Here is a 25174-nt window from a genome sequence, read left to right on the forward strand (position 1 = left end):
GATTGTTTTCACTCTGGACTCTGCCGTGGAAAAACAGGAGATAATTCTGTGTTAGGTGGCAGAGGTGAAGAGCAGCCCCTGTGGGTGAGGGCAGGGGGATGCACACAGCAACATAAATGGTGTTTGTGGGCCACCTCTGCAGGCAGATGGGGGGGGAGTCTGAGTACCTCTCAAGGCTGCAGAAAAGGGAGGAATGCCTTCTGCTTTATCTGAATTTGTATGAGGACTGTTTTCCTAAGTGCATAGCTGCATTCTTCTGTATCTACCTACCCCTATTATCTTGCTTTTCTATGGTGTTGCACTGCTCCATGTAGTGGATCCTGCCTGTCTGACTCCTTAGAGAGGCACTTTCAGATATCTCAGTTACAGATAGGGTTATTTATTCTTTAAGGGCATGGTAAATATAATTAACACAGTCTTCACTTTTACTCTAACTCCCACCTCAGAAGGGCTATCTGCAGACTGTAAAGAGGAATAAGCAGTAAAATAAATATCCTCAGAAAGTATTTTTTTTGTGTTTTCTTAACCTCAGAGATATATGTTATGACAGAGAAGCCAAAGACTCTCTCTGCCTATTTCTTTTTGCCAGAAAGGTGTTAGCATTGCTAAGCAGCTGGTCTTTTATCACAATACCTTAAGGCACTTTAACTTCTATTAGAAGTGAAGTTAGTCCTCTGCCTGCTGTGAAATAGGGGCATCTTAAAGATGGTTTAAAGTAATCTTTCACCCTCCCTTCTAGTTCTAAGTGGAATTTAGCTGGAACAGAGAATAGGGGCCCCATGTTTTCAAGGCATCTGTTTTCCCAGATAAGCTCTTGACTCTCAGGGAGTGGGAAGAGTGTGCTGCAGTAAATCAGAAACTCCGTAAGGTGTGCAGTGGGGTCAAACTTCTGAGTGCACTAATCACCCCAGAAAGGACTCAAATGAGATAAGCCTTGTACTTGGCAGCAAACTGTGGTGGTCAGCACAAACCTTTTCATCTACCTTGCACAGTCTAATGCCATGAGGCTGATGCACCTGGGCAGAGCAAGGGGTTCATGACTGGCCCTGAACTGTGCTGCCAACTGAGAGCACTGATCTTGTAAAAATTTACCCTGAAAAGTTGATTTGAGCAACATTGCTTTTGCTGGTTCATTTCTTTGCAAAATGAGAGATCAAGCAAGCTGGATACAAACCTGGACTTGTATCTAGACAAGGTGGTTTCAGAGACAGGTGAGTAAAGGTTGTGATGCCAAGAGGTGGGCAACTCTCAGTATTCCAAAGTGAATCCCAGCAGAGGTGTCTTAAAAGATAACAATTGATTCTGAACTATCAGTGGGTTTCCTGGGACTTGTTTGGAGAGTGTTGTCCTATTTTCTCTTGTTTGTTTGTTTGTTTACATACAAATGTTTAGGCACTACTTGGAATGAACAAGGATGGAAACCCTCCTTTCAGTAACTCAAATTGCTTTTTAAAACACACTTAGCTGAGTTGACAGCCACAGGGCTCAGATCCACAGCCCGTGTAGGAGCATCCTGCGCTGTGGAGAAGAACCAGAGGGAGATGTTAATCGGGAGCTGACTCCCCGTTTCTCCAGGTACCAGTGTGGGAGGTGGACACCTGGGGTCTCGGAAGGCAGGGCTGGCACTTGCCCAGTCCTTCAGGAAACCTGCTCCGTGGTGCAGAGCACAGCTGCCACTGGATGGCACCAGGGCTCCGTGCGTGTGTGCTCCCCTCCAGCCCCCCCGAGCCATGCCAGCCATCGCTGGGATAAGGGATGCTTCCAAACAGGCTCAGCAGGACTCGGGGAGCGAGCTGATGGGGGAAATTATAGACGGGAAAATGCTTGATGCTGTCACAGCTAATATTTTTAAAGGGTCAAATGATCTTTTATGGTGTAACTGAGATGGGAATGTTCTGCAGAGTACTTTATGCTCCTATCCAAACAAGCTGCTATTTCCAAATAATCACATAGAGAACAATCACAGGTGTGGAGTACACGGATAGAAGGAAAAGCTTTTTCTTTTTTTTAACTATATTGTTGCAAATCTTCCTTCTTGCTGCTTCAGGCTACAGTAGCAGCAGTATACAAATACTGCAGGATGTGCAGATTGTGGCTGCAAGATTCCATGTCCTAAAGGATATTGACATCCCAAATGGGAGCCAGGTCAGAGGCATTAATGCTGCCACTGTGAGTCAACACTTTTTGATCCCTCAGAGGAGAATGTATGCAGCAAACTTATGGCAGATATTTATAGAATAATGTACAAGTTAATACTCTTCTCCAGAGCCACTGGAGCTGGGCTTGCTGCCTAAATGTGCATCTGCAATGTACTTACTGAAGCCAAAAAGCTTTACAGAAGTCATCAAAGAAAAGGGAGCTGTTTGGAAATTTAGGGATCCATTACATTATGTTGTAATTCTTAATGATCTCTGATGACTGCATCTTTATTTATTTATCTATCACTGCTTGGGCAGAAGTGTAAAAGCCCATGAAATAGGAGCCAGCCCCAGATATAAAGAAACTGCTGCTGGTGAGGCCATGCTGATTTTTCTTTTGTGTGCTCTCTGTAGTTTTTCACAATATATTTGTAGCCTATATTATTAGTGGCTAGTTTTTCCAATAGTTTTTCCATGGCCTTTCCCCAGGCAGAAAGACAAAACACATTCCAAGGGCATCCATCCTATGTTGGTTCTCCCAAGAACCAAGGTCAAAAAACAGCTCTTCAAGACACATTTTCATCAACAAAGCACAGTTAGTACCAAGAAAGGGGCTCCAGAAAAGAAGGGGGAATTGATGAAAAAGGCATCCCTGGTGGCAGCAAGGGATGAGAAAAGCCTGGAAGGCAGAGCACTGCAGCCCAAGGCTGAGCTGCTTGGTAAGGGCCAGCCATGGCAGCCCCAAGCTGGGTGTAACCTTGAGGAGAAACCTGCTTCCCCATTTAGGTGAGAGAGGCCAGTGGGCTCCAGGTGCAGGGCTAGATGGTGTCCAAGCCCAGGAACAGCATTAACAGCCAGAGAATTAGATCTTCTACCTGAGTCTTAGAGTTCCACAGGCACTGTCTCTTTCAAAGCTGCCCTTTTTTTTCTTCACTGATCCAGAGACAGATCCCACAGTCACACCCAGTTGCAGGGAGAAGAAGGAAAGCGAAGAGAGATGCCCAGATGGGACCACAAGCTGAACAGAGAGGTGCAGATGTGTTTTTAGACCACATCCTGGTGGGACTGAAAATTCATCTTCCTCATTCAGAGGTCAGGTAAAAATCAAGGATGAACAGTCTGGAAATATATCCCAGGTCATAAAGATATATATGTGTGTTTTTACCCCATGCAACAACTAAGCTCAGACAACTGCTCACTCATTGCCCTTGCATCAGGATGGGGAAATAATTGTAAGACTAAAAATGGGACACTGGGAGCACAAAGGCCATCATTCCAAGTGTCCCTGGTTTCCTCCCTTCTTTGCCCAGCTGTCATGGTATGATCTGGAATGTCCCTCTGTTCAGCTGGAGTCTGCTGTCCTGGCTATGTCCCCTCACAGTTCCTGGTGCACTCACAGCCTGCTCTGGGTGAGAACCAAAGGCCTTGGCTCTGTGTCAGCAGTGCTCAGCAGTAACAAAAACATCCACCTTATCACCACTGCTTTCAGGTCAAGTCCAAACCGCAGCCCCACAGCAGCTACTCTGAAAAAATTAACTCTGCCCCAGCCAAAACCAGCACAAAGCAGCAAGACATGTAGTCACATATTAGCAAGAGCAGATCCATGTGCCTTCCAAGATGTGTTCGCTAATACATGAAAATATCCTTCTTTTTCACATTTTTTGTAGCTTCACCATTTTTTTTATTCTGTGGATACAGCATAAGGTTAACTGTATAATCTGGGCAGGGTGTCTGACCCAAGTACCACCAGCAGGGCTTTGGGGACATCCAGTCAATCCCCTTTTGAAGGCATCAATATTCCCCTCTGCATCTAAGCCACTGAGAGGGCAGCAGAGCTGACTTCTTTTGCATTATTTTGCAGGAGGTGGTTTTCTGTAAAAGTGGGTTTGTGAGGGAAGATTCCTCCTGTGATTGCTGTGTCCAGGCTGCGTACAGTGTCTGTACAGTGTGTCTCTCAGGACAAAGAGGCACACTGTTCATCCAAAGAGCTGCCTAAAAAGCTGAGTGTCACAAAGAGCCAGAGCTCCGTGGCTAAATTTCTGAGAAAGAAGAGATCAGCATACATTACCTGAACAACTGTCCCACTGAGCTGCTACAAAAGTCATCCAGACTTTTCCCCTCTCCATCAGGATAGCAGATGCCAGGCCTGCCACATGGGGAGGTGCTGCAGCTCCTGACACTGAAACTGCTGTCACTGAGCAGCTTCTCTTTTAAATGAACACAAAATTCTCCTGACCCTTACATCCCGTCCCTTTCCTCCTTTCTCTTTGTGTTTCATCCTTGAACATTGAAACCAAGGGATCCAAAAAGTAGGGCAGCTTCCCATCTGCCAGTGGAGCTGACCTAAACTTGCCTGAGTGTGATGGAGGTGGGAGCTGAGTTTTCTCCCAGCCTGGGGGAGGAGATGCCTTCTCCTCTCTGGTGTCCCGTGTTCCTCTGAGTTACTGGGTGAAGTGGAAGTTTTAGGTTTAATTTTCAGATCAGAGCAGGGCAGGCACAATGATAGCTGTGGTTGTACATAGCGTGGGATTTATTTTCTCCTTTGCTGTGCCTGTAAAACATTTTCTGGCAAAATTGGGCAATTGTCTGAAACCTTAGAGTGTCTCCATGCAGCAAGTCAGGAAATCCTAGGAATGAGGGTCAGTTATAAGTTACTTCTCTAGAATTTTCCTGCAAGAGACTGGCTTTACTTGATTTCACAATATGCCTCCAAATCCACAGAACTGGACATGTAACCTTTGCTTTCACTCTTCTCAGCTACTTAAAATTTCAGCTTTTTCCACTGATATGCTCAAGATACCTTTTGCTTCTTTAGAATTATTCTTACCTTTTGCTCCCTTGAAAAGAAGAAGAGAATTCCCTAGAGAGACAATTTTGCTCATTACAGTCCAGAGGAATGGAGAAGTTGGGAAAGATCAGATTATTTGAAATGCATTATTTTTCTATGTATTTTACAGTTGGTAACAAGGAAGAATTTGGGTTACTTTGGGGTTTATCATGGAATTGAAAGAAAAGAAAAAGAAAACCACAAAGGATGGATTTGAGAATAAGCCTCCAGGCACAGTATCAGGATGTTTGAGTACAAGGGCAGTACTCCAAATATTCTGTATTATTTAGGCCAAGTTATTTTATTCCTCATTTCCAGCAGCTCTGGGGTGAGTCACTTGTATGCTCAGGTATCTCCTCTCCTCCTGGCCAGCTTAATGGCTTCTTAAAGGTGCCAAAAGCACTGAGATCCTTGAAAACATGGTTTACCAAGAAAACAGGATGCATTATTACAATATGGTGAACTGTTATGTCAGAGGTGTTACGCATTTATTGCTTGAACTAAAATAATCCCTCATAGATCACTTTTGGAAGATAAGAATTTTACAGAAGCAGTGCTGGTTTGGTGTGTTTTTTCAAAAATCCCTATTTTTATTTTTTCAACACAGCATTCAGAAAATCACATAATTTAGAGAATGAGAGAGAAGGGAGGAAGAAATTCATGAGAAAAAACTAAAGCTTAATCCTCTGGAAATGCAGACTTGTTTGCGAGAGCAGAAAATGCCAGGGAAATTCTGGTTTTCCTCCTCTAAATATACTTCTTCTTTTTTTTTTTCAGTAGATACACATAGAAGCACTAAATGCAGAACTTTTAAAGCATTTTTAGTGGCAAAAGCAGCTACAGCCTTTTCATTTCATTACTTCGATTATGGTAAGAAAAAAAAGTATGGCTTTAATTTACAATTCCAATTTGTATTGACACTAAAGAGAAGCCATCCTGCTGTTAAGAGGAACTTTTCCAATTAGACCCACACTTCATGGTCTGCTGTTGAAAAAGGGATTTCAAAATCTAATTTTCTGAAATGTCAGAAGTGAAATATGGCCTTTTGTGTCTGTCACAAGTCCCTGTAACTTGGCAGAGAGGATGTCACTGCAGGGCTCATTCGTGAAATGGGTTTTGTGAAGCTGCCCTTTGTACCCCTCTGCCCGGCAGAGGTGAAAGAGCGCAGGGCGAAAGTGAAAGGAGAGTTTGGCCTCGTTAGTATTTAGGCTGATTAAGGGGAAAAAGGCTTTGGGAAGCTCTTCATGCCAAAGAACAAAAACTGCTGCTGTTGCTGCTCAAAACACTGTGAAATCCCACCAAGTTCAAACGAAGGTGCTGAAAGGAGAGACAGCACATACTGAAAATAAAGCAATTCTGTCTCCCCAGGTTTGGGGCTCACACACACATCAGTCCCAGGCTGTGCTTTCCACAGCCCACATGGGCCAGCTGAAGGATCAATAGGTGAAATGTGGCTGATGAGTAAACACGAAAGGACTTTGCCTTTAGAAAAAGAAATGACATTTAAGTTATTTTAGAGGGGATTTTCTGTGTTCTCTCTCTCATGAGTGTGCTGGAGACCTTCAACCAAGATTGTTTTATTTTATTTAGTTTCATTTTGTTACATTTTAATCTGGCTTTGGACTGGAATGTTTTACATTTTACTACAAATCACTGTGTGTAGAATCTGCAATACTAGAAAACCAATGATTATTTTATAAAACCCAGAGACAGAACAATTAAGCATAAGGAATTTCAATTCTCATTATACAGGTGGTTATGCATAAGTTTGCTCTTTTGTGTTTGCAAGATACAGTGAGAAAAAATTATATTTAATTGAAGTCACAGGTTTATATTTTGGTGACAAAATAGCTTTATTAAGAGTCAGAACACCTCCTTAAATTCAAGTATAAAATTGTAATGCAGCATATTGCTATGGACAGCTGTTGTGTATTGACATATATTTATTCATTCTTCACTTAAAGAAGCAAAATTGTGCTAATCCAATTAAAGACAAGTGAAAGCAAAATAATATCTTTTCTGAGGTTTGCTTTAGAAAGTGATCTGTGAAAATGTCTAGCTGTGAGTTCATACATGGCTGTTTGCATTGCTGTGCAAACAGACCTCGGTCCCTGACAAAAAAGCCAGCCTGGACAATGGAAATCCCATCTCCACCCCTCTGACAAAGATGGGCACAGAGCAGGATTTTGGTGTGACCTCTCACTGCAGAGGTGCCTTTCCTGTGACTTCAGAAGTAGGAAATCCCTGCTGGTTGTGTTGCAGTCTTCTGGAAATTGTTGGCTTTTCAGCTGGGAGAACTCCTTTACATCTTTTTCAAGGAATGAGCAGATGTTGTTTCTTTTCTTACTCTGTATTTGCCTGGAGAAAAGCAAAGGACCCACTCACAGTTGTCTCTTGTCCTGTTTTAGTGACTAGGATTGCTCAGTGATTGCATCAGCTCCAACCCTGGATGGCAGCAGTGCAAGATGGAGCAGCAGAACTGTCTCTGAAGAGGGCAGGAGCCTTAGCATGCTCCACAGCCACTGCTGCTCTTAATTAACTCTCCCCATTATCCTTACAAGAGTGAGAATCCTGATTTTACCAGCTGCAGGTTTAACAAGACTCTTCTGCTCCCTAGGGAGAGCACAGGCCCAGTTCCCAAAAGGACTTTTTTTCTTCCACATGTCTTTGCCTTGAACGCAGACTGGCTTTATGGTGGAAATCTCTACTCTTCCTCATCATCTCTCTTGGGTTTGGGAGGCCAGAAGCCCTGAGGAAAATTATTCTGGCATGGAAATAAATCAGTTTTGTGAGTGCAAAACTGCGGAGGGAATTAGCGGGTGGGAAAGGAGGGCAGAGAGAAAATGACTTTGTTCTTAATGGTTCCCGAGTCTGAAATCTTATAAACATCTCCCAAAGAGCATGGATTTGACTCTGAGGATCCACAGGTATCTTTCCTCAAATTTTTCCTCCCTCCTGACAGCTGAAGTAAGAGAAAAAACCAGAACAGGTGAAGGAAACTGACTGTCTCTTGGGGAACAAAAAAAGCCAAAAAACTATGCCTCGAGTAGGCAAAATGCAGCTTTTCCTGACACGAGTTTGAATCCAGCTACTGCTGCCCACCCTTTCTGTGACCACCAGTGGGCAGAGAGTATTTTCTGTCTCATTTTGTCTCAGAGGGAGTTACCAACTTGTAGCACACTAAGTGTAAAATAGTGAAATGGTTCGTAGTCAGCTTCTTCTCTTTCCCTATCTCCTTGTCTTGAAGTAAGGCAGATGTCCCTTAGGCAAGTGAGGGAAGGTCCTATGACTGTGGGCAATGAACCTTTGCTGTGAGCATGAATTCACCTTGCAAATAAGGGAGTGCTGATTTAAGGCATTCATTGCTAATGATTAAAGACGCAGACTTAGCTGTGGTGTGTTAGAGGGCAGTTCATCACCAGAGCCTGGAAGTAGCCATGTGATTTCTGGGATTTGACCTGCCTGAAAATCAGATGGGCATGTTTCCATTTTCATGGGTCAACAAAATTGTGTTTGGGAGACAACGATCCACTAAAAGTTTGCAAAAATGAGACCTGATGATGGTTTCAGTTCTTTCATTTACCTTTGATCAAAACTGGTTTTTGTACAAACAGTTATTCCTCAGATAGGCCTTTCCCCTCTGCTTATCAGTATCCTACTTTTTAAGATGAGCAGTCTGGAATGCCTTCAGCTGATGATTCATCTTACATGTTTATGGTAAGATGAGACTAATTGCCCTCTGGAAAAGCCCAGTGTCTTGGGCATAAAAGAAAATTGGGCTGAATGGCTTGGGCAGATGCATCAATTTCGTTTCCAATGAAGCAAAGGCAGATGAATTCCTCCAAGCACCACAGACTGAAACTGGGTTGTACAGGTAGATTTCCAGCAAAGCATGTTTGGTGCTGTCTAAACAGAAGGAACTTCCTCTCACCTTTGCTGGACCACAGAGATGCCTGGGGTTAAATAAAGGCTTAGAGAAGGAACCTGTCACCTGTATTTGTCCCCATTTAGAAATACTCTACAGCCACTCTGCAAGCCACAGTGTCTTGTTGGATTTTGGGATGCCTTTGCAGTATTTGTGAAAACTTCTCTCTGCACTTGACTTTTAGTTGCTATCATGTGAAAACATTGAAGCTGGGAAGAGAATGCATGAACAAAAAGGTACAAAATTGTGACTTAGTCCAGAATGTTTCTCCGTAGGGTATTACTGCATCACCAGCATGTCCATCACTATTGCTTGCACAGTTTTGCAAGTTATTAATAAATAACCAGGATAGGCAACATCATTTGCTGCAATGTGCTGTCAGCCCATTTCCTACAGGCAGCACCGGGATTGATGGTGGCTCTTTGGTGCTTCTGTTTTGCAGATGTTGTAGACTTTTCCAATGGAAAGGCTGGTATTGTTGGTGAGCTTTTGTTTGCTGCTGCCCAATTCACAACAAGCACCATCGTAAGTATATTTTATTACAAATCCTTCAATCCTAACAAATCCCTTGAAAGTGAAGGTAGGAAATAGTCTCTCTCTCCCAATGGAGAATCAAAAAAGCCATGTTCTTGGACCACTGAAAATTTGTGTAACCTTAAAAAGGTAAGAAGTAAAAGGCTTAAAACTACTCTTTGAAGGAAGAAATATTCTCTCAGGAACCAATAATTAAAAATGTACAGCTTGTTCACTCTCTTGTTGCTGTTCGCTCGCTTATCATTCATGACATTTATGGCATTGAAAAATCTTGGGGAAAAAGAACCCTCTGTAATTGATTTATACATTGCAAAAAGCAAAGGTTTAACTTCGGAGACCTTCAGTATTCTATATTTATCCTCTGTCTCAGTGGAGATTTACATATAAGCCAGGCCTTGTGCCACCTTTTGCTAGAGCCAACAGATTCTGAGTGAATGAAATTAAATACCAGCTTTATTCCCTGATTTCTATACCTCACCTTTCATTTTATGCATTTAAGAAAGAAGAGGGTTGTTTTTTTTTTTGAAAAATAAAAAAGGTAGTTCAGCCAACCCATTCTGATAATAGAAAATCATTCACCTTTCATTTTAGAAATGTTCTGGAGAATTATAATTTTCCAAAAGCACCTGTCTTGAGCTCAGAACTGTTCTTTGTCTATGTGACATCATGGGTGAAGAGACAGGACTTGGCTCTTCACACAGTTCTCTGATTTTTGTAAAACTGTTTTGTGTAAAATAGACTTGAAAAAATGAGAGCAAGGATAATGATCTACATTTTAAAGGTCATGAAATCAATTACTAAGAAGCACCAGAGTAGGTCAAGAATGAAAGAAAATAATAAAGAGGGAAAAAAAATCCCAACCAATTTAGCCTCCAAATCAGTCCTTCCCAGGGATGTGGTCTCACCTTCTGTGATCTCTCATTTCCAACATTTCACAGTGATATTGCAAGGAAGATAGCTACTTGTAACCCCATACATATGGTTATATAGGGAATATATACCTCCTGACACATTAAAGCATAAGCTGGCATAATGTGGGTGCTAGTACATGAAGATACATAACTTTGTAGCACTAATTGTGTGTTTATTAATATGTATTCATTGTTTTTCAATGCATGCCCTTGTTCTGTTTCAGAAATTTGAGTTTATAGAGCTTTCTCTGAGTCGCACCAGGTTATAAATTACATTGGTAGTCCCTGGGATATATTTCAGGCTTTTTCTTGTCTATGTATAGTGGTTGATGTTTTACAGGACTTAAATGGGAAAGGTCAGAATCTGGAGATCAGTCAGAGAAAATTATTTTCTTTTAACCTCTACTCTGACTAACAAGGGCAATGGATTAGGTGATCTCCACAAGTCCCTTGCTCCGCTATTTTGTGAGAGCCTGTTTTGTCTTTAAAATTCATATTGTTTGGACAGCCATTGAACAAACTGGACAATCTGTTCATCTGTTGTTTTAGATTTCTGATTACTGCCCCAAATGTGGTGCGTTTGGCCACACATGAGACAATAACAGTTCAAGTCCACGGGGCACAGAGCCCTGTGCAAGTTACTGCGTTCTTCAAAGATGAGACGAAAAATCAGCTCATATCAGAGAAGACCTACTTTAACCTGAACCAAAACAATGGCTACCAAGAGATGAAAAAAATAATGGTGAGTCTGACATCAGAGTGATTTAATTTTTTTATTTGGTGATAAAAAGCACATAATCTCCACTTGGAATAGGCTGGAACCTAGACAACATTGATCCCAAGAGGCACTGACAAAACCAATTCCAGTGACAGCAGCAACCTATTCACCCAACCAGCTAATAAAACAATGCTAATGTAATTTCAGTGGTGATTGTGAATATTCTTTTGCACCCATGTAACAAGCTCAAGTTTTTGTCACATTGGTGATAAATTAAATTTAATTTAAACACATTTAATTATTTTATCACTGTTGGGTTTTTTGCCTCACTTAAACAATGCATTCAGGCCTTTGGGTTACTACTGGCCATTTTACAATACAAGAGAAACCTTTAAAAATGTGTAGTCTCTGAGACCAAAGCCTGTGTTCTTTCTGCAGATTTTAAAGTTGATTAATTCTTTACATCCTATGTTGCATCATTTGCTCCTGGCACCCTTTGAAGTTTGTTAGGATTTATTTCTGTAGCGCTAGTTTGGGCTATTTGGTTGGGAAAAAAGCACACAGCAATATTCAGTTTGGCTCTGGTTGGTTACTCCCAAAGCTAACAGCAGAGCTTTCAAATCAGGTTCCTGTCAAGGGTGATGTTTAGAAGCAACGCATTAAACTGCATGAAGTAAAGCAGTAGTCTCATAACCAAGATTTTAGCATAAATAGTGATTACAGGATACGTGGTAAATGGAAATCAACAGGCATGTAGTCTGAATTCTCCCACCTGGAGTTATTGACGCTGGGCAGAAGAAAGTGTATTTCTGTGGTGGAAAATGGATGATTATAGAGGATATTTCTAATTAAAAAGAAATATTCACCTAGTAAGAAAGATATGACACCCGGTAAGAAAGATATAATTGCAAATCTTATGTTGAATGGTGCTAATATGATTATTTAAGCACTTCAGCTGTTGTGGAACCTCTGCTATGTGGTCCCAAAATCACCAAGCTCATCTCTGACTCTGTGGGGTTTCCCCTTTTATTCTCCTCAGATCAAGCCAGGGAGTCTGCAGCAGAGCCTGTTCAAGAAGAGCAATCTGCCATATGTTCTGCTGGTCACTGAGAGCAAGGAGCTCCCCATGACTGCCAAGAGCACTCGCATCCTCCTGTCCTCCAGGAAAGGCTACATTTTCATCCAGACAGATAAGCCCGTTTACACACCGAGTTCCCAAGGTAGAAATACAAATGCTTCTCTTCAGGTGTTGAATATGGATGTTACAAGGGCAGGATTAGAAAAGTAACAATGAGCTGATTGTTCCAGCAGCCAGGGCTTCTGCAGGGACTGCTCTGCACATTGCAGCAACCCTGTGGAAATGCCTCCAGAGACAGTCACTTTTAAGGGAGACAGAAAAAAATCTGCTCCTTTTTGTTCAAAATGTTAATGATGACTTTCCTTTGGAAAAAAAAAACTCATGAGAAACTGTCAAAAACTGAACTCCTACTGCTTCTGCTTGTAACACCAGCAATAAGTTACCTTTGCTCTTTATGGCCCCTACTGCTTTTTTACTTACCAATTAAATTAACAAAAGAGGGAAGTAAAAAAAGGGTTTGAGTTTGGTTTCAGGCCTCAACTGCAGAAGGAATACAAAAGCAAGTGAAGTTCCCTCAGTAATTTTCAGAATTTTCTTCAAAAATTTATCCAGTCATGTGACATGCAAGGGCTACAGAGGAATGCAATTATTTTCTTTAAATTTCTCATATTTCTTTTCACTAAAAGAAAGTTTTATCTTAAATTTGGTAACTAAGTTTACAGATTGCAATGATATGTATATAGAAAGGCCCGAAAGAAATTTGTGAACATATTTATTCTTCTGTTAAACAGTCAGATACAGGATCTTCATTCTGGACAATGCTATGAGGCCGACAGATGACACCATTACAGTTGCTGTGCTAGTAAGTATGCAAAAGCACTGTTGATGAGTGCTTCTTCAGCACAGGAGATATGGAAAACTCTTACAAAATATCCAAGAGCACAACAATAACTGGGACTCCTCTCCAGAAATCTGTATTTGCACATAGTGAGATATCTGTAGTTATTTTTGGCCCATATCAGAAACATGGAGATACGTGACATGTGAATAATGCAGTAGGAAAGTAAGCAAAGCATTTTCTCTTCCACAGCACTAGGATATGACCTTGAGCTTTTGGATGTAAATATTTGACACCTGGTGCATAATTTCATGTTTGCTTCTTCTGTCTCAACAGAATTCCAAGGGAATGGTGGTTAAAAAGTCAGACCGGAAAATAAACGCAGTGTTTGGTGAACACTTTGCTATACCTGACATTGCTGAGTATGTTACTGCTGTGCCTTCTGCATCAAAGCCTGGAGATTAAGATTTTTAACTGCTGAATTTCTTGAATTACTTTTCAAAATTGTCTGTCTTTCACCATAGGACACATGATCAGTATCTTTTTTCCTTTAAGCACCTCATCCTGGAGAGATGAGTCCAGAATTTACTGTAAATATGCTGCAATTAGCAACATGTATCCTGGTAAAGAACAATTAAACTGCTCAAATATCTGCTGAAACCTATGGCTGCTTTGAAGGGAGCACTTCTAAAAGGGCTAGTCTACAAAGGGTCATTTATTAAATCTGATTACAAACAGTCAAGCTTTTACTTAATATTCAAGGTCTTTTGGCATGCTAAGTTGATTTTGATATCTCAGTGAAGATGAGCTATAGGAAATATTTGATGAGTTCTCTGTTTCTGTGGGCTTTTCAAAGGTAGTGGTTTGCAAATATGTTATCTTGTACTTCCTCATACTTGTTTTGAGTGTTTCCTAAGACACTTGGAAATACATGTTGCTGGCTCCTCCCAGTAAAAATAAAACCATTAATTAATTATTTAGGGATGAGATCAAAGCAAAGCAAATATTATAATTCAGTGATAATTTATGTGTTTGCATCATAAAATATCTGAGGAATTGTAATTAACTATTTTCTGCTGAATCTGGACTTTAGGCCCGGAATTTGGAAAATCAAAGCCTGGTTTCATCAACATGAAATGTCTAATGTTTCCACTGAATTTGAAGTTAAAAGATATGGTGAGATATTATAAGATTTGCATTAAAAATATAAGGAGTTATCACAATGTGTTAAAAATACACTGCAGTAGTTAAATCTGGCTGTAGTTAGGCACTAAGGACAACTTTCATGGTGTTTCAGTGCATCATTGCTATTTCTGATGCACAGAAGAAAAGTCTAGCTTTGTGTGGTTTATATTTTATAAGGAGTTTTTATACAGATTTAGTAACTTTTCAATCACATTTTAAACATTTTATCACAAAACATTGGATGGGCTCTCCTACTACAGGAAAAAAAAGTGTGATTAGCTCCATTTTGAAGTCATTTCAATTCTGGCTAAAGTTTGCAGTGAATATTGGGATGGAAAAAAGAGAAAAAAAAAACTGCCCATTTTGTCTCAGTGAAATTCAATCTGGAAGTTTATTAGAGTTATTCCTATCCTCAAAGAATCTTTTTTATGGAAAATAAGGGTCCTTTGGATAAAGTAAAAATGTAAAAACAACAATTTGGGATAAGAAGTAATTTGATTTATTTACACTGAAATTATACCTCCTTGTAAAATTAATGTGGGCTTGTTGTTTCATTGTTTTGATTTTTATTCCTTTAAAGAGAAAAGAAAACCTTGAGGTTGCCTGAAAAATCTCTGTTTAACAAAACTGATTTTGCCTTAGCTAGTGGAGGTAGCAGAATAGTGGAGATTACGGCCCCCTCTCCAAACAGCTGCAAGCAGGAGCAAATCACTCTGATATACCTGCAGAAACAAATAGGTTGGCTTTGTAGGAGCAAATTCAGAGAGACACAGCTGATGCTGAGGAGCTCTGATCCACTCTCCACCCAATTCAGAGTGGGTTTAGCTCGGCCTGCTCCTAGTCCAGGGCACTTCCTGCCCATGAGCAGGCAGAGTTTTCATTGTAAATAAACAGATTTTGTGTGCTTGACGACTGCTCCACTATGTGAAGCAGAGCAGAATAACTGAAAGTGACCAGTAGATTTGCTTCAGAAGGGCACTGCTCGCTCAAACTAAAACATCCTTCAATGCAGCTGCATTGTCTCAGTGTGTGTTGCCACGACAGGAGTTTAAGGTATGTTTGAAACTCACATGTCATGACCTTCTGTCTTTTTTCTTTTTCCATGCAGAACTTCCAAGTTTTGAAGTCAAACTCATCCCACTTCATCCATACTACCACATCTGGAATGAAAGCTTTGTGTTTGACATCGAGGCAAAGTAGGTGTGCTCAGAGCCAGGCTGGTTAAGGGCCAGATAAGCAGATATGAGTTTTGTGACTTTTACCTTTTTCTTGTCATTAAGAGTTAACTAGCTTCTGGTTTGCCTTAGATCTGACTTATCCTATATAATCTCTGTTTCCACCACTGACTTGAGACATCAGTGCCAAGTGCTGCCTGGGTCCAGGCCATGCTGATCAAGTTGGAACAAGATTTTCTGAATATTTCTGTTTGCTGTCAAAGGTGGCTATTTAGGATTCTCCTCTGTGTTCCTATGCAAGGGTCCAGGAAAATTAGTCACCTGGTTTTCTGTGTAATTTTAGTTTAAATATTTAGAAATGTTCTAAAGCCTCCACTGTGATATGTAACGTAATTCACGTAGAGCTGGATTCAAGTTTGGATATGGAATTTTCTCAAAGCACAGTGAAGTCTGTGAGTAATAAGCTAGTGCTTGTTTGAGAGTAATGATTTATGCAGAAAGGCTTCCAGGTGGATAAATACAAATAATCAGAGGAGTTTCCATGAGCATCACTACAGCATCACATGTCCATTGCTGAACAGCAGTACTCTGGCCTGGATGTTCCACGGCTACAGAGCTCTCAGACTGGCCAGACCATGGGGCAGGGCTCAAAGGCAAATGAATTACACCTGGTCCCATACCAAATTAGAATGGCATCAAACACAGAGCAACTTAGGAAGGCAGACAATGAAAATTTAATCCATCAAAATATTTTTTGGCAGTTGAATTTTCAGTTTTCATAAGAGTAGAAATGCTAAGAAACTGCCTGTTAGGAGAATGACTAAATTAGAACTTGATACTTTTGGGGTTTTTTCTTTTTCTAAAGAGGAATAAATGTTATGAAATGAGAACAGGCAGGTGTAAGCAGCTGGCCTTCTTTCATAGTTGGGATAAATCTATTCAGTTTCAGAGGAGTGAGGACTGTTAGACTACTGCCTGCTGTCCTTGCCTGAGCTGGTCCTTCCATTCCCCAGCACACCTTGAAAGAGCAGACAGAGCCTGTATCCACCTCCTTGTGCTTGCCTGAACAAACTCAACTCTTCCTATCTCCTTAAATTTTTATTTGGTTCTATTGAATAATTACTTGCTTTAATCATGATCACATCATGTTGTGATATGAAATTATTTCAAATCACTGGCTTCAGTGTCTTAATCCTTTCTAAATTTTTCTCTGCGCTATTGCAGTACTCTATTTTGAGTTTATGAACTTTGTAGATATTTGACTTCTCATCAGCATCATAATTATTTAAGAAGAAAAATTCACCCTCAATGACTGGATACCATTCCTTTCCTTATTGGAAAAAGTCCTAGTGGTGCCACACAGGCCTGCATGACTTTCATCAAAATCAGCATATGGAATTCCTGATAATTGAACTTATTTCTCTAAACTGGCCATGCTTGTAATGAAGTTATTTGGTGTAATTGACTATTGTTTCCCATTTATTAGCTCTGGCATTTAATGCTGTTTTCATAAAACCTGTCTCTCCATTGGCTTTATTGGTATAGATCAGTGCTGCTGATCAGGTCGATTTGAAAGAGGCTTGTTTAAACAAAAATAAGCCTGAGGTGAAGTGGGATTTCCACAAGCAAAAGACAACACCATGGCCATGGCAGGTCTCATGTAGCAAGCACATTGCACACTGTGCTGCTGCACATCTCCCAGGGTTTCCTTGAGCACAGAGCCAGGTGCAGCAACATGCCCCATCCTCTCTCCCCATGACCTTTATTAAATGTTCAGGGGTGTTCTGGCCAGATGCTGATCTGGCAAATATTTCACTCACAAGAGGACTTTTCTGCCATACTGCCTAAACCTGTAGGAGTAACATGGGCCAGAGGATGTCCACTTTACCCAGTGCAGGTGTGAGAATACCAGCAGGGAGAGTCTTCCTGCTGTGCATCTTCAGAGGTACCAAATATTTCATATCAGTCCCTGAAATGATTCTCTGATCCTTTATTTTCTATGCTCTGCTCATGAGTATCTCATACAAAGGAAATAGCTATTCATCCAAGCTAAATGGGATGAGTGGTGTAAGATCTCTTGAAGTCTGGCAGCAATGCAACTTAAGTTCTCATTAATTTGTTAAAAAAATTAAAAATTATTCTGGTGCAAATTTTACCAGATGATGTCTCCCCATTCAATTCTGCCAATGTGACTTATGCTATAAATATCTTTGCATTTGAAATCACCAGTTGGCACAATGATCAGTAAAAGTTTTCAGGTTTGAGTTATGAGCGAGTAGGACTAAATTTTGTTTTAAAGCTATTAGTTAAAAAAGGGATGCCTACAAATATTCCAATATTTTTTCAGCACAAAATGATTAGTCTGCCTTATGCTTACTTTTTTTATTAAAATAATGATCCCTCTCCTCGTCTTTCTTCCTTCCAAAGACATTCTTACGGGAAAGAGATTCAAGGTGCTGCATATGTGCGATTTGGCATAATTGATGAAAATGAGAACAAAATATTTATTCCAGGCTTGGAGCAACAGCTATCAGTAAGTATTCAGTGGAACTACTCTGATTTATCTTAATATTCACCTAAGTGGAATATTGTCAAAAGTTCTGTAAACTTACAAGTCCATAATACTATAGCTGTGATATAAACATTTTATTTCTAATGGCCACAAACCAGTAATGCTGTCTCTCTTTCCTTTTTTGTTTCTTTTGTTTTTTTTCTCCCACTTTTGTTTTAGATCCAAAATGGAAAAGGAAGAGTTACTTTAAGTACACCACTTTTAGAAGAGAAATTGAGAAAGGGCATTTCCACCCTGGAAGGTTTTCATTTATATGTGGCTGTTACCACTGTAGAAACTGCAAGTGAGTACAGTATGGCTTGGCTGATACAGTCTGGAAGATTCACACTGATCTTTCTCTGGCGTAATCTGCTATGTGGGGAATTTGGTCTCACTGGATCCATCTTTACTGTAAAGCTTGCTCATGCTGTAGGGAATTAACTAGAAGAATCTTGGATGGAAAGTGGCTGCTCAAGCTCCAAGTTGCAGATGACATTAGATAGCTAACTCTCTCCAATAGCTGAAAATGAAAACAAAATATTTCAGAAGATTAGATATCCAAGGTATGCAAGTCCATAGTTAGTGCCCCCATAGCAACGCATACTGTTTGATATTAACAGGTGGTGAGATGAGGGAAGAGGAACTCAGCAGTGTGAAGTTTGTGAGATCTCCTTATGCTCTTGATCTGTCTAACACCAAAAAGTATTTTGTGCCTGGAGCCCCCTTCTCTGTTATGGTATGTAGTGTTCTGAGTGTGTCTGTCTGCCTTCATAGCGTTGCATTTACACCTGCCCTCTTTCCTTGTCTGATCCACTGTGAGCTCTGTAGGACCAAGACCTTCAACAATAGGTGCAACCCAGAGCTGCTGTTTGTGTGTCTGGTTTGTCCCTTTTCTGTATGCTCAGCACCTGAACAGCCAGAAAATGCTGGCTTTCTGCTCTAGAAGTCAATGTGCACTCTTGCCCTACAAAGTTTTATAAAACATAGGAGTCTCTTCCTCTCTTCCATATAAAAATATTGAAACAAGAATATTGTAATAAAATAATCCCACATCAAACTAAAATTCTTAACAGTAAAATGGGGTATTATTGCCTTTTGAAATAAATACATTTGAGACTATGTAGCTTGAAACTTCACGCCTTCAAGTTTTTCAAGTGTTTTCTATGAAGAGTTAAAGTCAGAATATTACCTTATAATAGTTAATGACAAATATCTCTGGGACCTGCTTTGATTAAATAGATGCTAAGTGAAAATCTGAGGCATTTTGTAATGTGTACTCATAGGTTTTTACTTAAACTAAAGTCTAGACTGAGTCAATTGCTATCCCCTTTTCTCAAAACTCAAATTTTTGAATGCTGGTATGCGCAGTTTTATATCTTTTTCTCAGTTCATAAAAATTATAAATTAAAATTGCTTCTTGTTTGTGTGCATTTTTTAAACATAGGATTTCCTGTAAATAACAGAACTATCTTTTCAATAGGTAACTGCTGCTTTTGTTGATGGTACTCCTGCTGCCTTCCTATTTATCACTGCCACTCTTACCTTGCCTGGAAAACCCCCAGTGAAGAAGACTGCCTTCTGTAATAGAGAGGGTCTGGTCTCCATCACTTTTAACATCCCCAAAGATGCTCAAGTGCTTGAAATAAAGGTAAAGAAAATGCAAGCATCCATGTTTAAAAGTATCCCACTGAGAATTGCTCACATGACAATTATAAACAACTGTGAAGATGATCACTTTTCATGGAATTAGTGCAGATGGTGGAACATGATTTCTTATACAACCTGCAGATCCTTGTCCAGAGTGTGAAAGATTTGTTATACAGAGCAGGGGCCTGAGGGATGTCTCAAGTGAAGGACACTCCTGTAGCATCATTGGAGCCTTGGCAGTACATGCATTGGTTATAGTGATGCATTTTTGTGTTCTGGATGTGCATTTGCCTGGCATGAAGGACAGAAGTGGGACTGTAAGGAATATCACCATACAAAGTGATAGATAATTATCAGAGGAAAGTGAAGGAAAAGGTCCTGAGCAATGCAGAGAGTCAACTACATCTGCCCACTCAGAGGGTTCAATTATGTCCACAATATAAAATGGGGGGAAAAAATTGTCTGAGTACAAAATCATTTTGTGATTTTTGACCCATTGATTCTCATTTAGAAAGAGCCAAGGGTGAAAATACCAAATGTAAATACAGCAAGAGGCAAAATGGGGTAAGAGAATAAAGTAACTAAAATCCTGGGGTTTGATGCCACGTTCTGCTAATGAGGGCTCAGCAATTATTCCTTTTATTTCACAGTATTTTCCAAATAACCTTGCATAATGTGATTATTGGTGACACTATACACTGTCTCCTGTGGGACACTTTACTCACTCTGTCCTTTTCTTCCCTGACAGGTAAAGGCTGAAGAGGGTAAAGAAAGGTTAGAAACACCTGAAACCAGCATCAGAGCTGAAAGATACCAGTCTGCTTCCCCAAACTACCTCAGCATCAGCATCCCACACACTGTTGTGGCACCTGGAGATACCTTGCCCATCACCTTGAATGATATTCATCAACCTGGCAGAGGAAACATTGGCTATTTCTATTATATGGTAAACAGAACAGTATCATATCAGTAATTTCTTTCACAAATTATGCAGCCTGGAACATCTACCTAGTTACCAAGGGCGTCTAGCAAAGGATAAGTGGGATGATTGGTGTTCTGGCACTCCAGACCCACCAAGACAGGCTGAGGGAGCTGGGCTTGTTCAGTTTGGTGAAGAGCCTAAGAGTGAATTAGTAGCAACCTTAAACTACTTGAAGAGGAATTAAGGCATAGTGGAGACAAGATGTCCTAGGTGGTGCCACACAATCTAACAAGGGACCAAGGTTAAAAATTATGGCCTGGGAGATTCATTTTGGAAAAATCTATTCACTAGTAATGAGTGCAATATTGGAAGAGGCTCCCCAGGGAGTTGAGAGATTTTCCAGCCTGAGAAAAATTCAACACTCAATAAAAGAAACCCTCGCCAGTCTCATCTAGTCTTACCCTGGTGATGTCTCATCTTAGAGCAAGCAGCTGGACTAGAGATCTCCATAGGTCCTTTTCAGAAATTATTTCTATGATTCTGCTGGCGTTTATATATTTGCAGTTATTTTTAGGGCATGTAAAATGGAGAGTATTTATTTTGCTGAATGCGACAAATGTGTTTGTGGGTACATGCCAGGAGTGAATCTGTTGAATGTAAAATGTGTTTAATCCTTTTCTCACTCTCTTTGTCCTCATTTCCCTTGGCAGCCTAAATTTCATAGGATGATAAGTGCCAAGATATCAGTTCCCATTTTTTTTTAAAGGGCTCTGACATATTGGAATAATTGTATCCCTAGGAGTTAAGTTTAGGTTTGGGAGTTTGTTTTCAATGGATGATGTACCACAGGGCTGGAACTGGTGCTGCCAGTCTTTGGGAAGGTGTAGTGCTGGGCAGGCAGGATGTGTGGGAGGGATGGTGACACTGCTGAAGCTCAGCAGCGAGGGTCTCTCCCAAACTTTGGTCATTTTAACAAAGGCAGTGAGGATTTCAGGGCAGGCTGTAGCATGCCTTTGTTACTTCCTGAAACCCTGTATGTTTAGGAAAGCTTCACATATTTTGTTCTGGGAAGAGCACCGTCACTCCTGCTGCTGTGCCTGTTTTTTCATTCCTCTGACCATCCATGAATATAGTTAACATAGTGTAGGAAGGAAGGAGTTAAATAGTGAAGGATGGGCTGAAATCAGTTCAAGATGAGTCTGTGGGACTTTATCCTTAAACCTCCTGCTCCAACTCTTTCCCACCATCTGAAAGATTCAGTACTGATTACAGAGTAAATAATGCTGATATCTTCCTAGGTGTGATGACCAGTCATTGTAGAAGATAAAACTTAGTGTTTTTACTGTCTGGGTAACCCTTCTAAAGCCGTAAGACTGAGTGGAGGGTGACAGATTTGTGTTCAAACCTGGGCCACAAGACCAGTGTAGCAGAGATCCACCACCACAGTGTGCAGGTCTCCTCCAGGTTACTGGTATACTGCTTTGGCAATCAAAACTGTTAATGCCATTAGAAGAAAACATATTTTAAACAGAATTTGCCTCAGGAAAAAAAAAACCCCAAACTGTAAAATTATTCGTCATAATGGCCTTTCTGGGACATAGTCACAGTATTTGATTTCAATTGTTTCTGCCTTGCAGGTTGTGGCAAAGGGACAAGCTGAGCTTCTGGGAAGGGTCCCGTCCTCAAACAAAGTAATAAACCTTAAAATCACCGAGAAGATGGTGCCTGCCTTTCGGTTTTTAGCCTACTACTTCATTGAGAACGAGGGCCAGCAAGAGATCATCGCTGATTCTGTCTGGGTGGACGTCATGGATGTCTGCGAAGGAAAGGTGCTTTCAAAGCCCATGGCTTCTGTTGCATTCCAAATTTTTTTTTTAAATGGGGTAGTGGCAGAGCAAGCGCAGGCCTGGGATTATAAAGTGAGACATGTCATTTTTATTGAAAAGGAGTCATCAGGAGTCATGACAAAAGGTATAACTTGGAAAGGCTCTCAGGTTGTGCTTCAAAGAGATGAGAAATAGTTTCTTACAGAAAAAATCACCCCCTGTGAGTGTCTGTATTTTAGAAATCCACAAGAAAATACTGATAGAGTTATTGAGGGGGTGGAATCTCTTTTTAACTTTCTCTTTTGTTAGTGATGTGTATCGCAGGAAAGAAAGTGAAGCCATTTATTGGGGGAAAAAGTATGAATTTGAAGTAATTTTTCAAGCTTTTTAATTTCTTTAAAAGTAATTTTCTGAATTTTGGTAGTACTTGAAAAGCTTTTAAGAATGGTTTACATTAGAAAATGAAGTGTAGACAAAATGGGAGGCCCTCTAAGCCTTTCTTTCATCTTCCTTCTCCTCTTCTTCCTCCTCGCTTTGGGACCATAAGGTAAAATGAAAAAAAAAAAATGAAGACTCAGGAATTTCTACCAATAGCATGAAACCCAATTGCTGAAAATTGTCAGCTGTCTAAAATTATTTTTTCTACTGAAAATGTTCGTTTTGGTAAAAGAATATGGTAGTCCATTGGGGAAAAAAAATTTTCAAGAAAAAATCATCTGTCTCCAACAGACAAACCAACCCTTCATTTATACATGGACAAAATTCAGTAGTGTTCACAGGACTTTATAGTAATAATTTCCTATTATTTCATAATCACCACGGCTACTTTATCTTTAAATCACAGAAGTGTGTACATCAGAACCAGATCTGTGTTTTCTCACAAATGCTAGAAATTTCAAGTGAATGATAGAAAGCAGGAATTATTATGATGGACTGGTTTGATTTGGTTAATTTTGTACATTACCGTGTAATGACAAAGACATTGTGCTCATGTGTTTCATGGTAATTTTTTTACACTGGAAAATAACAAAATTCCATTGAAGACCCCAGTTCCAAAAACCCCTAACACAAACTTTTCATTTCCCTTGGTGCTTAAATGTCATTAAAAGCCAACATCCAAAGTTCTGCAGGACACATCTTTCAGCTCCCCATGGTTTCCTTCAGTGTAAAATACCTGCACCTATGTGTTCCAAACACAGGATCCCAGGCAGAAATTCCACAAAACAGGAACATCTCACAATTTCTGACTGATGACAATCACAGCTGACAGTGTTCCTGGCCCAAAGAATCTTCACCCTAATATAAAAATATTATATTTTGTTTTCAATCCTTTTTATTTAGATTAAAGTGAGAACAGAACAAGACACATATGAACCAGCAGACCAGGTCAATTTGCAGATTGAAACAGACCATGCGGGAAAAGTTGCCTTAGCTGTGGTTGATAAGGCAGTTTTTATTCTGAATAAGAAAAATAAGCTTACAGCCAAAAAGGTAAGACATTTGTAACAAAATATCACATCTACTAGTCAAGCAAATTTTCCCATGACTAATGAGAGGATCAAAATATAATTAATGGCTATTAATTGCCTAGACAACATTTTGCTAAATTTGAAAATGTTTTTTCTTTTGCAATTTAGGATCTATTTAAGATGAATTGCATGTTTAAGATGAGTGGTATATTTAAGATGGGGATTTCCAACCTATGGCAGACAAGTTTGTACATTTAAAGAAGCATGGCTTGAAAGCACTCCCTAACTAAAACACCCCTCAGCATTAATCTGCTTCCAGATGCAGCTTGCACCACCGGTTTCTCTTGTTTCTGCGAATCAAAGGCCACAAGAATTGTTCTGATATATGAATAAATCCTTTACAAGCATGTACAGTCCATCTGTGCCATTTTATTTGGCAGGTATTTAATGCTATGAATTCATATGATCTTGGCTGTTCTGTGGGTGGTGGAGCAAACAGCATTCAAGTTTTTACTGATGTTGGTCTGGCTTTTATATCAGACACAATTCAATCCAGCATTCGGGAAGGTAAGTGCAACCTGCCCTTCAGAAATTTGTGTGAGACCACTAGAGATCTGGGGAGACTGATTGCTTAAAAAATCAGAAACATTTTTACTCTTATGATGTAAAATCTCCTTTGCCTTTGGGTTTTTCTTCTGCTCAGATGCTGGCAGCTCAGATAACTCAGGTGGTGGGTGCTGGTCCTTTGGTGACCACCTCAGCTGGGGCAAGCAGCAGTTGGCTAGGCTGGAAGATTTGTGGGACTCTCCCTCAAATTGTGGGTCTTCTGTCAATGAGATGGGTCCTAGGAGAGGTCTTCATCAATGATGTGAATGATCAGGCTGTTCCTGTCATGCCATTGTGACCAAGCACTTCTGTTCTGCCTTCCCAGGATATAAATGCCTCCAGAGCACCAGAAGGCAGAAGCGATCTTTGGATTTTCAGAAAAAAATGTCAGGAATTGGTATGTCTGCTCCTCTGGGCAGCCTGAAAATCGTAGCGGGGGGGCAAAGGGACATGTCTGGGATCTAGGGGACAAGAAGTGATGGCATAGTGAAGGATGCCAAGATACTCTTAGTTCCAGCTCTTGCATTACGTGACATAACTTAGCACAAATATGTGTACTATGCTGCATGATGCATCATTCATCAGCATAGCTCAAAAAGCAAAACCAAATAATGTCTATAAATGGAAACTAGTTTGCCTCTTTATAATCCCAAATGCAAAGCAGTTCTAGTAGATAACATGTCATGTCATCAGTCATGACTTTGAGGTTTTCAAAATCTTTTGTATGGTCAGAAGATGTTTTATAAATCCTGTTTTTTCTTGACATTCTGCTTTGAAGCTGTGCCAACTTTGGTACTTTCTGCTTCAATTAAGAGAAGAGTTAG

General features: G+C 40.3%; 1 protein-coding gene across 1 annotated transcript in view; it reads left to right on the forward strand.

The window, feature by feature from the left end:
- Positions 1-9272: 9272 nt before the first annotated feature.
- LOC134414517 (complement C4-like) overlaps positions 9273-25174 on the forward strand; it is a 41595-nt gene continuing 25693 nt past the window's right edge. Inside the window, exons 1-16 of the mRNA XM_063149214.1 lie at positions 9273-9415; positions 10885-11077; positions 12093-12273; positions 12923-12993; positions 13306-13391; positions 14063-14145; positions 15263-15350; positions 17757-17862; positions 18061-18184; positions 18501-18616; positions 19361-19528; positions 20276-20473; positions 22087-22278; positions 23617-23766; positions 24185-24311; positions 24676-24747. Of these exons, the coding sequence (XP_063005284.1) occupies positions 9351-9415; positions 10885-11077; positions 12093-12273; positions 12923-12993; positions 13306-13391; positions 14063-14145; positions 15263-15350; positions 17757-17862; positions 18061-18184; positions 18501-18616; positions 19361-19528; positions 20276-20473; positions 22087-22278; positions 23617-23766; positions 24185-24311; positions 24676-24747 (2020 nt within the window). The 5' untranslated portion in view covers positions 9273-9350. The remainder of the gene's footprint in view (positions 9416-10884; positions 11078-12092; positions 12274-12922; positions 12994-13305; positions 13392-14062; positions 14146-15262; positions 15351-17756; positions 17863-18060; positions 18185-18500; positions 18617-19360; positions 19529-20275; positions 20474-22086; positions 22279-23616; positions 23767-24184; positions 24312-24675; positions 24748-25174) is intronic.

This window comes from Melospiza melodia, chromosome 2, assembly GCF_035770615.1.
Source record: "Melospiza melodia melodia isolate bMelMel2 chromosome 2, bMelMel2.pri, whole genome shotgun sequence".
In the NCBI taxonomy this organism is placed as follows: domain Eukaryota; kingdom Metazoa; phylum Chordata; class Aves; order Passeriformes; family Passerellidae; genus Melospiza; species Melospiza melodia.